General features: G+C 39.6%; 1 protein-coding gene across 6 annotated transcripts in view; it reads right to left on the bottom strand.

Moving 5' to 3' along the window:
• The window catches only part of MARK1 (microtubule affinity regulating kinase 1), a 116,866-nt gene that overhangs the window by 68,940 nt on the left and 33,030 nt on the right, over positions 1–14,896 (bottom strand). For all 6 annotated transcript variants that reach the window (XM_045081170.1, XM_045081172.1, XM_045081169.1 and 3 more), the window contains exons 2-3: positions 6,064–6,267; positions 4,845–4,898 (exon numbers count right to left, since the gene is read on the bottom strand). In XM_045081170.1, coding sequence (XP_044937105.1) covers positions 4,845–4,898; positions 6,064–6,267 — 258 coding nt within the window. The remainder of the gene's footprint in view (positions 1–4,844; positions 4,899–6,063; positions 6,268–14,896) is intronic.

Here is a 14,896-nt window from a genome sequence, read left to right as displayed (position 1 = left end):
GAAAATATATGGAGAAATACAAGCTTTCTTTCAATAAATTCTTCTCAGATTAAGAATTAATTAATGAACACATGTATCTGGCTCAATGGCACAATGGTTCAATTGGCTTGAACCATAAAAGAGTTTCCATTCCACTTTTTTTTTTTAAATTTTTTATTTCTACTGAATTAAAAAAAATCTGAAGTCATGATCCTGCAGATTGCAGAAAGGAATCCGTTTCAGGCGATGTGTCAGTGAATTCAGATTGATTACTTTACAAAGATATTTCTCCCTGAAGATGACGTACAGCTCTCATACAGGGTCTAGTCTAGGCTGCTAATCGTATCACACTGAAAAGTTGGAAGACCAGAAGTTTCGTGTGGGAAGGATGATAGCAAGAGGATTCTTAATATACTGTTTGGATATGCTTGTTCTGGAAGGTTATCTTTCATATTTGGATGTAGCATTTGTGTGTTAGACATGCCCAACGATAGGTCATTGAGACTCTGTCCAATAACTAAACAGAGCCAACAAGGGTTAGAAAAGTCAAATTTCTGGTCAGTGGACTTACTCGAAACCATTTTGTTGCTGTTGTTGTTGTTCTCAGAAAATCTGGTTATTTTACATTCAACATATTTCTAGCTAGACATTAACATTACTGGTATCACCTTTTAAAGGAAACTTGTTTGAACATCTTCTCCCTCAAAATCCATCATATTTCTGTTTGAAAGACACACTTCCCACCAATTCTTCACATCGTACACTAAAGAGACATCTTTTAATAGCCATGATTTCATAATATTCTGTTTTCAATATTTCCTTCAAAGCCAAATCAAGATCAGAGGTGTGTTGCTAACCACTAATTTCATGGCAAATGAATTACTGAGTGACCGGGCATTAGGTATAATCTTATTTATTCACAGGGCAGTATCATTCCTTGTAGAATTTCTGCCCCCATATATACTCTCCAAAAAAAAAAAAAAAAAAAAAGGTCCTCCTCGTGTTTCATCATTACTAATTTGAAGACAACTTTTGCAGTCTACAACCCAGCTCATAAAATGCTAACTCTTGGGGCACCTGGAGTGAACATCAACTAACATGTCCAAGTGACATGTGAACTATCAACTAACGTGTCCAAGTGTAAAAAACTTAGTGGACTTTCCGAGAAAATGATAATTAATCTTACATTTTGAGCATGTGAACTATCAACAAAATTGCTTCATTAAGCCTCTGCCTTCAGCTCAGGTCATGATCTCAGGGTCCTAGGATCAAGCCCCGCATCAGGCTCTCTGCTCAGCGGGGAGCCTGCTTCCCTTCCTCTCTCTCTCTGCCTACTTGTGATCTCTGTCAAATAAATAAATAAAATCTTAAAAAAAAAATGCTAACTCTTACCACTTGGATTTTCACCAACCCACAAAAGAATTGGTCAAGACTTTTCCTTCAAATGGCCCACATATGTGAAAAAAACAATAAAGTGAAATACGTTATAAGCATGCACGTGTGACAGTAACTGGTATTTCAACATATGTCCAACAGAGATATCTGCTAAGGAACACTGCCTAAGAGCCTCTTCTGCTTTCTCCTTGATAAAAATATGCATCAATAATTTTATGATTGCTTTTATAAGTTTGGTTTTAATTTGCTAACAGAAATTTAATTCTGAATAATTGCTTCCATGGTCCTGTCCTCCTCTCTAACTATAGTGACCATGGTAAAAATTGTTTTGCAGATGCTCTGGAAGAATTAACTAGCTTACCAGAGAGGTTGCTGGGCTTTACCTGAAAACTCACTGAAGTTTAAATGGCTTAGGTCACCATTTGACAACACTTTACACAACAGATAATGTACCAGACACTAGGAGTAAACGGATTCTTCACTTAATACGTCTAATTCTCAGATGTCAGTTACTGAAAATTGATTGTATGCTCCCTGCTTGTACAAAACCACTGTCCTACAGAGATCCACAGTCTATGTCCTTGTAATGCGGCAGCTCTCTTTATTATTTAAGGGTATAATTCTGAGTCACGACAGTGGTATCTCCACTCTCCTTTCAGGGTTTACTACTCAGCAAATCACTTCAGAAACACTGAGCTGTCTTTTTGTGAGTTGGGACTATAATGCAACATTGTAAAACAACAGAAAATGCAAATTAATAAACAAGACAGGAAGATCAATAAAGTGCACCCCGGTGGCTATGAGCTGAGAAAGGCTAACACAGGCTCTGTCAGCCACGTATAAACTAACGTGTCCAAGTGTAAAAAACTTAGTGGACTTTCCGAGAAAATGATAATTAATCTTACATTTTGAGCATGTGAACTATCAACAAAATTGCTTCATTGTTTTGTTTTTCTTCTAACGTTATTAGGCTACTTAAAAGATCCCCAGGAATCGTTAGTATAGTTCATAAACCCTACCCCAAAAAACACTAATTAAAATATCAGGTGAGACTCATGGTCCAAAGAGGAAGGGGTAAATATAGCACCGAACTCAAATAATGTTTAAATGATGAAAACTCACTAAATCGGATCCTACTCACTCGAAGTACGGTATACAAATAATATGGCACACTACGTGAGAAACGTTGAAGCCAAAGATGCTTGACAATTCCAAAGACCAAACTGTTTTGGGGAGCTTTGCATTTTAGAAGTTTTGAACAGTTGCAGTATCAAATTTAGGTTACTTTGTCTATCACTGATGCAATTTGCAAAGGAAAGTACTCTTTCCTATAAATGTTACACACAGCAGAGAACATAAAGGATGGGAATCAGCTTAAATTCAGATCGGGTCCAGAGTAAGATTTAACTAAACACTTTTGGAAATGAGATGAAAATGAATCCTTTTTTTCAAATGTATGTGTTACCATTATCTGTCTTTTAATAAGCAGGCCTATGACACAGACAACATGTTTTGCTATTTCTTACCTATAGGACTTCACTGTCAATGCTAAGGTAAACAAACAGATTACTTCTCATTCCATTATTTCTTTTTTATATATAAAAAAGACTGGGTGATCCTATTAGCCAAATGTTGAATGTTCTACAATGCATGGGAACTAACCAAGCCTTGTCTGTTGTTTGTTTTCAAAACTCTTAACTGACAGCAAATCTATGAGCATAAATGAAATTTATTTCAAAAATAATGACAAATACACAGTGTACAGGCTACATTCAGCGAATGTCTGTCTTTCCTTGGATTTTATTTTCACACATTAAAGAAAACAAAATTGCCATCATTCTTTACATACCTATTTGGAAAAGCGACACTTCATCAGCAAGATTAGCACCATTTACAACAGAAATTACTTGTCATCAAGAACATTTTTTAGTTAATCGGATAAATAAAGCAAGATCCTACTTCACGTTTGCATGTTTCAACTAGTGCAACTGTGGTTCTACGGTTTTCTCTGGGCCTCTCTGGGAAAGACTGAGCGGGGGTCATATTACTGGGCATCCAACTTGCAAAACAGGCCTCAATCACTTAACGTCACTTAAAATCACTGGGTTTACCAGACTAACTCACAGATCAATCCAGGAAGAGTGGAGAAGCCAGATGGGGGATGGACGGGGCCACTGAGCACACTTAAGCACTTTCTGCCTTTTTAAAAGATTCCTGGCAGAGGGGTGGCAAATTCTGCCCCACTGTGACTCCAGCCCAGGAAAAGAGCATCTTCGGGTAACTCACCTGCCCACAGAGGATGCCTTTTTGTAACTCATTCAACTGCATCATAATTAGCTAATAGACTGGTGCTATACATTTCTCCCAGAAGACATCTATAAGGTATACCATCTCACAGAGAAAAGACGAGTATAGCAAACATTTCTTTCTCCCTGATCAGAACTATCAAGGCTTTGAAAGTTAAATTTAAAAGAAATCTCAGTAAGTAGTACAAAGACAGATCTCTGAATAGAAGTATATAAAATAAACGGAGTTATCTGGCACTGTGTCAAGTGGGAAAGCCTTGATCTTACAGAGCCAATTTTTTTAATTTAATGTTAAAATCACTGCAGGTATAGTTAAACACACCATACTAAAAAGGTCTTACATTAAGATTCAACCGGTTTTAGGAACTTAAAGTTATTTATCACATTTTCACGGGTGACCATGATCCTATTACAGTCTAATAAAAAATCACAATATACAAACTTAACACATATGGCATAAGTGTTAAAATATCTGCTTCATTCTTAATGTACTAAAATGTGTATTTGAGAAACTTTTCCCACATAAGTAATGAGCAACCTGAAAGAGCTTTCCTAGGTTTCATCAGGGCAATCTCCACCCTAACTCCTTTCTTTTCCTCCCCTTGCTGTTTTTTATTTGCACTTTAACGAAATGTTCATATTTTTTACTCTAAGTTAGCAGAGTGCCTAGTTCCTGTGGAAGAAGGAAGAAAAGAAAGGATGCAATAAAAGGAATAAATAGAAAAAAAAAATAAAAAGTAAGTGAATAAAAAGAATAAAAAGATAAATGAATAAAATAAAATAAAATAAAATGAAATGAAAGTGAAGCAATAAAAGGAAATCATCTACGGGCAATATTAACCATAAATAGATTTTTAAACAAAACAGAATCCTGAATGTTTCAAAATATTTGTTATGAAGTTTTATTCTATTGAATTAAAAGACATAAATTCCTTTCATATGGTATATGCATTTGAGTTATAGACATTTCTCAAACAACTATCCAATAAATGTAATTGAAATATCATTAAATATAAATATTATGTTTTATACCATGTCTTTTCTTCAGATATTGATGACACGTAGTATTTTACCTAATAGGAAATTTAGGATAATTGGCTTTACAGAATATCATATATTAATAAACCCATATTCTACTTATTTACTATTAAAATAATTAAATACCTTTTGTAGACTGGTAGGATTTAGCTGAGTTTTGTCTATTATTTTCACAGCAACCTGAAAAAGAGAATCATTAAACTATATATTTGAGAATATGTATTTTGATGGATTAAAAACTTATAAAGCAAAAATCTTTCATCTCATTCCTAACTAGATGTAATCTGGTTGTATTTGGTGCTCACATCACTAGCTGGCTTCTGGTGCATTCCATCGACTTACGTCTTTAGGACATAGGACTCTGAGTCAATAAGATGACATCTTTCATGTTTCTTCCAAGTCTCCCCTTTAAAGTAAAAATTATTTGTATCTTAATCTTTTACTTACGATCTTAGTAAGTTACAGTTATCAGAAGGGAGGGGCTTATAAGCTTTCAGTAGGTTCAGTATCATGTGAACAAGGTGATTAGAGACATCAAACACCCAAGTTCACTTATAGCAGCAAACTGACCAATGGGATCAAGTCTAAGTCTCCGCCTAACAGAGGCCTTGTCTCAGCAGTTCCTGGAGCCAGAATGGGCAGAGGACTAAAATGAACCGTAAGTGACAATAATGTTATGTATAGAGCAAAAGAAAAACTTACTAAGAACAAATTATGACTGAGATCTTCATAATGTCCTACCGGATTCCGGAAACATTAAGTACTATTAACTTGTCTTAGTCTTTACTATACAATTTATTAAATATTAGTAATAAATATTTAATACATAAATTTTTGCTAGCTACACACACATAACTTAAAACACATGGGATTTTAGAAATCCAGTTCCCTTATTACCTGAGAAAAACATCTGTTTCTAACCACAAGTGCAATGTGGTCTCTAAAGAGATAAATATTAGTGGGTGACTTCATACACATTTATACCTACCTTACTTTAAGCAGTAATTAATGAGAACTTAACCCTGGCCCTGTTCCTAGGGTCAGGAAACAAAGGCAGCCAGAAATGCTTCCAGAAACCATACGAAGAAGACAGAAGTCTGAGGAAGGCTCAATCAAAGTGTGCCTGATTTATGAGACGCTACACACAGGGATGAGTCTTTTCTGAACCTTCAAACACCAACTTTTTGTGCCACAATACAGCTGTCCCTGGATGTGCCAGTCACACATATCTCAGTGTTTACCAGCTGTCAGATGTCACTTATTCCCAGCATCAGCTACAGGAAGGCTTTGTAACAAGACTCTGGAGAGGTCCAAGTAAATATCAAAAAGCATCATGAAAACTTACCTCTCTACCAGTTAGAACATGTCTTGCCAATTTCACTTTGGCAAAATTTCCCTTCCCTATTGTTTTTTGTAAACGATAATTTCCAATGTGAGGCTGTTCGTCTGTTGCTGACGTAATGGAGTTTCTACACCGCGGGATGTTCTGTCTGCTACTTGATTTGGTAGGCGGGATATGCGGTTCAGTGTATCCATCCACTGACGTATGCTAAGAAAAAGGTTACAAGATTTCATTGTTAATGAAATTATATTTTAAGAAGGACAGAAAAACTACAAACAATTTTCATTCACAATTCAAGTTCAGTGAAAATACATTGCACTATGTCTACTTATAATTTCTACTTGACTTTAGCTTGCTTTGCCAGAGGCAATATAACTATTTAAAATAAAATGTTCTGCACAACTTTAGTCATATGTTTTCATTTTTTCAGAGAGAGAGTGCTCCTGTGCATGAGTAGGGGCGATGCGTGAAACAGAGGGAGAGCAGGAGGGGGAGAGAGGATCCCAAGCAGTCTCCATGCCCGGTGTGGAGCCCAATGAGGGGCTCGATCTCACAACCCTGAGATCATGACCTGGGCTAAGGTCCCTTAAGGGTTGGATGCTTAACCAACTGAGCCATCCAGGCACCCCTAGGTATATGCTTTGGATTAAAAAACAATAATAAGGAGATAGATGGATAGAAGTCGCACAGACCATTACTCCTCTAAGGGTATGATCCCTTTAGGCTGAGATGACAACACAGTCCCAGATTGTATCATTTAAAGGGCAGGATGTCTTCTATGCCAAGGCAAACAAGTTCATGGGTACAGCTCTGTTTCTCCAAACTGGCCCCGCCACTTGTCATGCTCACTCTCTAATTTGCTGGCATTCAGCCCAGTCAGTTGACCCACGGCTGCCTGCTTCCTTATCCTGATGGCCCCTGCCCAAGCCCCTCACCCAGCTTACTGTGCTCACCCAAGAGCCACAGCCCCGCTGGGTGGGTGAGCGAAGGCCCACTGCATTCCTCCCCAGCGCTACTCTTGAGGCAAAGATGTGGGTCTATCTGACCGTCTCACATGAGCCCACAACTGTAACGAATCCTACTCGAGGGCAGGCTCAGCACCCGAGTCTCAGGGCCGCTGCCTGACGAACCGTCCACCAGCTCTCAACGCTCCTGCTCTCGATCGGTTTTGCCTGCATTCTGACGTGCGCAGGTTTCCAGCAGTTTTTGTGAGAACACAGAGTCACACATAATAAATGTAACCTCTTTCTCCAACTAACTTCTTTGAAATAGTGAAGGTGAGCAGCACAAATTAACAAAAGAAAGTATTTTTTATTAACAAAGTAACTAATTCAGCCTGTGTTGTCCTGCCTATACGACTACAAACTTGTCCAGAAATATTCTGATCAGAAACTTTCTTTTTTTTTTTTTTTTAAAGATTTTATATATTTATTTGACAGAGAGAGACACATCGAGAGAGGGAACACAAGCAGGGGGAGTGGGAGAGGGAGAAGCAGGTTTCCCACTGAGCGGGGAGGCAGACGCAGGGCTCAATCCCAGGACCTCAGGATCATGACCTGAGCCAAAGGCAGACGCTTAACAACTGAGCCACCCAGGTGCCCCTTGATCAGAAAATTTGTTAAAGGCAATATTAAAGATGACTCCATTTACCAAGTTCATGTAAAGCATGACTCAAGATCATTTTTCTCTTTGTTAGTACTTGAGGGTTTTTTTTTTTTTAAACAGGAGAATATCAAATTTAATTATGTATGTAAAAGGGCTCCATAAAATCTGAGGCCTCTACTTTCAGATTTTTTTTTTCTTAAACTTGGCTCAAATTAAAGAGTTGTCGCTGGGTCTTACACACACCTGCAGCCTCCGGCCTCGTTGTGAACTAGTGTCCCCTTAGTGTATCACACAGCAAACCGCTTTCACATAGCTTATGATTGGCTCCACTCTACTATCATCACACACTTACTTCTCTGTCTCTACCTCCCGACCATGAGCAATCTGAGGACAGGGGTGTTTTCTTTTCATTTTTATGTACTCGCCACACTGCAGAGCGCCAGACACAGAGGAAAGGCTCAATAAATCAATACTTCTCAAAGTGTTGTCCCTGAACTAGCACCATCAGCATCATTTGGAAACTTGTTAGAAATGCAAATTCTCTGGCCCTGTTCCAGACCTACTGAGTAAGCCGCTCTGGGGGTGGGCCCAGCAATCTGTGTTCTAACAAGTCCTCCGGGTGATTCTGATGCAGGCTGAAGTCTGAAAACTACTGCAATAAATAATGAAAGAAGGACTTAAATATAAAGTTATTCACTGGCTCTTAGAGACTTTTCTATTATCTGAGCACAAACAAGAGATGTTAAATATAAGCAATTTCTAAGCATTAATAGGTTGCTGTACTTTTTCCCATAAATAGTACTTCTCTACCTAAACTGTTGTTCTGCAGGGAATGTGGACCTGTCCATGCTTCAAGACTCAGTTTTATCTCCTCCTCAACAAAGCTTTCTGTGTCTTTCCACAGAGCAGAGTTGGTTCCCTCTCTCTTCTGCTGCTATTTTTATATCCAGTACAAATCTCTACTACTGAAGCTATCACAGTATCTCCTAAGCATGGGTCACGGTGTGTTTTCACTGCTAGACCTGAAGTTCCATAAGCCCCATAACTCAAAATAAAAGCTAAACTGAAGGAATCCAGGGCCCTTGTACTCTTAATTGCCCGGAAAGAAGGACTTTTGAGGAATGACTGCCCACTGTCCAGATTTTGAATGCCCCCCCCCAATCCCGGTGGCAAGGCACATCCCGACGTTAAGCCAAACTATGACAGACTGCACAAGCTGCCTCAGATTTTCATGTCCTTTGCCATGTGACTCTCCAGTGTCCTTCCACTGACAGTAGGACTTAGTTCCCGCTCTTTGGGGGTTCAGTCACGTGATATGCATTGGCCAAAAGAATGAGCTGGAAGTGACAATAGAGTTGCTCCCAAGTTAGTCATCAAGAGACTGCTGTGTTTCAGCTTGCTCTCAGACTTATGCCATCACCCTGAGAAGGACCTGCTCAGGCTGACACAAGAAGGAAGCTGAGAAATCCATAGAGGACAGCCACTCCCCCCTGAGCCCATATTAAATCAGCTGGCTGCCCAGAGGACCCACTGGCTCATGAGAAATGATATATGCTTGTTAGTTTAAGCCGCCGGGTGTTGGGACGGTCTGTGATGCAGCCAATGTCAGCTGATAAACACAGCTATCACTATTTTTAAATCCAAAGGTAAACTTAAGGGAATAGTGAACAATTAAGAGATTCTTGTCAAACATGTTCAAATTCTGGTAGTCCACAAACAAAAATGAGGAGTTACTATATAATCAATTCCCTAAAGAGAAACTCTTGGTCAAATAAGCTACAAATGGGGAGAATCCTTAATTTTTTTTGGTATCCCTAGCAAGTACAGTGAAAAAGGGGCCAGCAAACTATCTGTAAAAAGCTGGATAATAAATATTTTAGGCTTTATAGACTGTAACTTTCTCTGCTACATCTGTATTTTTCCCCTCAGCTTCTTAAAAATTTAAGACCCGGGTGCCTGGGTGGCTCAGTGGGTTAAGCTGCTGCCTTGGCTTAGGTCATGATCTCAGGGTCCTGGGATCAAGTCCCGCATCGGACTCTCTGCTCAGCAGGGAGCCTGCTTCCTCCTCTCTCTCTCTGCCTACTTGTAATCTCTCTGTCAAATAAATAAATAAAATCTTAAAAAAAAAAAATTTAAGACCCTTTCTTAGTTCAGAGCCATACAAAAAATACCAAAAGGCTGAATTTGGCCCATTGGATAGCATATGACCCCTAGTTTAACATATCAGGATTAAACTGTTTCTGGATGATTCCACCACCAGAATAGGAGATTCTAGGAGAAGCACAGGTATGGCTGTGTCGGTACCTGGAGAGCGAAGGAGAGGACAGAGGGCTCATCTAAAAATGTTCGTTCTCATCCCACCACCTAAGTTGCAAAAGGTAATATATTCTCCAAAATTCTTTGTAAAATTAAGATCTCAACTTTCGACATTTTGTGAACATTTTGTGAGCCATCCAACTTATTCAGATTGCATTTGAGTCTTAAAAGTTAAAAGAAAATATTTAGAAAATATTTTATATCCTATAATTCTGTTTATAAAACACCCACCCAAAAATATTTTCCCCCAAACCCCATCTTTTCTTAGGATTGCCACAGCACCACTCAGGAGCATACTCTTTCCCTGAAGAAACTCTCTGAAGAATAATTTGGAATAACTGATCTCATTCCTTCCTGATCAACAGCTTAACTCTCAAACAGAAAACCTGGCGAGAACATGAATTCAGCTCAGCCTGGATTAAACAGTGCATTTAAGAACTATCTCAACCCTCAGGCTAACAGATATAAGAAATTATGTTAGCTTAATTATAGACTACCTACAAGTTTTTGTCCCCATCTTTAGCTGAAAACACAAGGTAAGATCTTGGCATTTCCTTCTTCACGTTGTCCGCTCAAGCCAGCAGACCTTGAACTCTCATTCTTCCTGCAGCAGTGGCAACAGGACCTTAAAGCTTGCCCCGAGTGCAGCAGCGTATTCAAAGTAATAAAAGGTCATGGTTTCATTAGCTCTTCAAAGCTGCATCCCATGGACTCACACTCCAATTCCTGAATAATAATGGAGCTCCCCCTCCCTTCAATACCAACTGAAATGAAATGAATTTTTCTACTCACTAAGCTATGCATTCTTGGACAAGCTGTTTAACCTTTATGCGCCACAACTGCTAGAAATCATGTCTTTGGGGCAGGGAGGGGGAACCTTAAAAGCATCCAGGGAAAAACAACTCAATACATACAAAGGAATGACCGTTCAAATGGCAGCTGGCTTTTCCTAAGAAACAACAGAGGTCAGGTGAAATGCAATTTTACAATTTCACAACTTTAAAAAAATGCTACTTTCTGTAATAGCAAAGATAGAATGGGCACAAATGTCCATCCGCAGGGGCCTGGTTCCGCCCGTACGGGGCGCTCTTTGGAAATGTGCCTGTGCTTCCGCATCCGAGCTTCACGGACTGCGGTCGGCATAAGCACAGACTACATCCGGAGGAGGACACAAGTGACACAGTGTAAGTAGTTCTGTCGAGGGAGGGGAACTAGGGGACTGGGGGGAATGTGCAAACGGGAGTAAACGGGAACATGTCTTTTCCTAAGGTAACTTTTTAGTTTTTGGAGTATTGATCTATATGCATAAGTATTAACTATTCAGTATAATGACACAAGAAATTTAAAACTTAAAAAAAAATTTTTTTTTACAAGATTTTATTTATTTGTCAGAGAAAGAGAGAATACAAGCAAGGGGAGTGGCAGGCAGAGGGAGAGGGAGAAGCAGGCTCCCTGCTGAGAAAGGAGCCCAATGCAGGACTCTGACCCCAGGACCCTGGGATCATGACCTGTGCCAAAGGCAGACACTTAACCAACTGAGCCACCCAGGCGTCCCAAAACATTTTATCTAAGCAAATAGGCAAAGGAAGAGGGAAGCAGCATTTGGTGAATGTTCACTATGGGCTATACATAGTGTTAGACTGGTTGAATAACTTACTGAAAATTCAGTCTAATAATTGGTTGCATTACTAGGATTCAAACTCAGATGTTTATTACTATAAACATAGATGGAGATGTATTTTAAAAATGAAAATTTGAAGTACAGCTTTGAGGATAAATAGGATGACAGCATAACTCCATCTGTAGAACCCACCATTAATAAAACGGAAAAGAAACAAGTTACAGTATAATTTAATGTAGTCACACCCCATTCTCCAAACTCCAAACTAAATAAAACATGGTAAATGACCAGTTTCAGAGGGGTCTTATTAATAATCCCTACGTAGGAGGGGTGATAACCAGATGCCCAGGCAGACCACAGGAGAAATGGCAAGAAGGCTACTATTCGGTGCCTGAAAAAAGAATCCCATGGTAAGATCACATGAACATTCTCCATAGTAAAAGGGATGGTAAATCTCCTCATTCTTAAAAGACCAAAATCCAAGGAGCATTCCCCAATGGGCTAGATGTAACACCCAAACCCTTAATACTCAGTAAAATTGTTCTAAGAAAAATATACCTTCTCTGAAGTCACCTGTTCCCTTCTGCCCCAGCCTCACCACTATCTCATCCCCTTACCACTCACCACTTCTCTTGGGCTGCTGAAGAACCGAGACGACACTGGGAACCTATGAACACTTACACCTGACTGTCAGTTCAAGTTTGGTTTCCGCTACAGGGAGAGGTAAATCAAGGAGAATCCACCCACGCTACTCCTGAGCAAAAAGAAAGTCTAGATAAAACTCCCCATTCCAAGGCTGAACTCTATACACAAGGTCGCAACACTGTAACTCTCTGCTTAGAGCCCGGAGCACACCGAGGGAGGACCCTTTTGGAGCCGAGCGCTTACAGAGGACATGTGTCCTTACTGGCTCACTCACAGGGCAGACCCTGCTGATGCCAGAGGCACGTGGTTGGTTAGCTCTGCCGAGAGCCAAAAGCAAGATGCTGAGAGGAAGAGATCAAAAGATCTGATGACGGATCTTAAGGACATGCACAAGGAAAAACCCCACTGGTCTCTTTCACTGTGATGTGGGCATTTTCCTCTGGCAGAGTCTACCACTAGAACTTCCGGTTGTCGCCTCCTGCCACTCCCAATTATACTTTTGTTGTTCCAAATACCCCTCTTCAGACCCAAGACCAGGGGCTCACCGAGTAGCCAAACCTCACAGAACAGAGCAAATACAGGCACTCTTTCCTCTTTTAGTGTTTCCTTCTATTCCTCCAGGACACTGAGGACAACACCAATAAGCTAGAGACTGTGGACCAGTTCACCACAGCAGGTATTAAGGTTGTATTCTTCAGACACTACCAACGGAGCGCTGATAAAATGACCTCACTGTTGTGGCATCAACAGAAATCAGTTGTTAGCTGATCAAAGACATTCACAGGTTCTAAGTAATGGTCACTGCTAAGAAAACTGATCATCCACACTATGGCTTAAAGGAGCAAGAAATGGAAGGATCTATGATTGATTAAAATGTAATAATGTGCCCCCTGAATTGTACCATTTTTCACATCTACTGTTCCATTCTTGATGCAAGAGCTGTTGCAAACAATAACCTACCTGAAATGTAAAAGCAGCATCGTACACACTTGGGATTTTATATCCTTTTGCCTAAAATAGATAGCTTAGTACTGACCTAAATTATAATATAAGCAGAATTATCCTCCCTCAAAAACAAACAAAAATAAAAAAGCCAAAAAAAAAAAAAAAAAAGCCCCAAACCCCACAATCTTACAAGGAAGAGAATGAGAATAAAGAGGAAAGTATTTTAAGAATTTCCCTTTTGGTATTTGAGTAAATGGTCTTACAGAGAAAAAAAAAAAAAAACAACACTATTATCTCAGGAATAAGACAAAACCACTACACTTCAACATTACATTATTTTTTTTTATAAACATATATTTTTATCCCCAGGGGTACAGGTCTGTGAATCGCCAGGTTTACACACTTCACAGCACTCACCAAAGCACATACCCTCCCCCATGTCCATAACCCCACCCCCCTTCTCCCAACCCTCCTCCCCCCAGCAACCCTCAGTTTGTTTTGTGAGATTAAGAGTCACTTATGGTTTGTCTCCCTCCCAATCCCATCTTCTTTCATTGATTCCCTCCTACCCACTTAAGCCCCCATGTTGCATCACCACTTCGTCATATCAGGGAGATCATATGACAGTTGTCTTTCTCTGCTTGACTTATTTTGCTAAGCATGATACGCTCTAGTTCCATCCATGTTGTCGCAAATGGCAAGATTTCATTTCTTTTGATGGCTGCATAGTATTCCATTGTGTATATATACCACATCTTCTTTATCCATTCATCTGTTGATGGACATTTAGGTTCTTTCCATAGTTTGGCTATTGTGGACATTGCTGCTATAAACATTCGGGTGCACATGTTTGTATCTTTAGGGTAAATACCCAGTAGTGCAATTGCTGGGTCATAGGGCAGTTCTATTTTCAACATTTTGAGGAACCTCCATGCTGTTTTCCAGAATGGTTGCACCAGCTTGCATTCCCACCAACAGTGTAGGAGGGTTCCCCTTTCTCTGCATCCTCGCCAGCATCTGTCATTTCCTGACTTGTTGATTTTAGCCATCCTGCCTAGTGTGAGGTGGTATCTCATTGTGGTTTTGATTTGTATTTCCCTGATGCCGAGTGATATGGAGCACTTTTTCATGTGTCTGTTGGCCATCTGGATGTCTTCTTTGCAGAAATGTTTGTTCATGTCCTCTGCTCATTTCTTGATTGGATTATTTGTTCTTTGGGTGTTAAGTTTGCTAAGTTCTTTATAGATTTTGGACACTAGTCCTTTATCTGATATGTTGTTTGCAAATATCTTCTCCCATTCTGTCAGTTGTCTTTTGATTTTGTTAATTGTTTCCTTTGCTTCAACATTACATTATTAAATTTAACTTAACAAATGTATTTTAAAAAAAATTTTATTTACTTATATGACAGAGAGAGCAGGGGTGTGTGAGCACAAGCAGGGGGAGCGGCAGGCAGAGGGAGAAGCAGGGAGCCCGTTGTGAGACTCGATCCCAGGACCCTGGGATCACGATCTGGGCCAAAGGCATATGCTTAACCAACTGATCCACCCAGGTGCCCTAATTTAACAAATACTGACCAATAACCTTTTAATTGATAAATATTAATTGCTGAAGAAATAAGCATAATTATAAGAAATGGCCCTATAGTCAAGGTTAGTGGGACAACTAGCACAGTTTGGCTATGATTCGGTGATCAGTAAGATA

Source organism: Mustela putorius, unplaced genomic scaffold (genome assembly GCF_011764305.1).
Source record: "Mustela putorius furo isolate JIRA1106 unplaced genomic scaffold, ASM1176430v1.1 tig00000508_pilon_pilon_pilon, whole genome shotgun sequence".
Lineage (NCBI taxonomy): Eukaryota > Metazoa > Chordata > Mammalia > Carnivora > Mustelidae > Mustela > Mustela putorius.
This window is presented reverse-complemented; position numbering and strand designations above follow the sequence as displayed.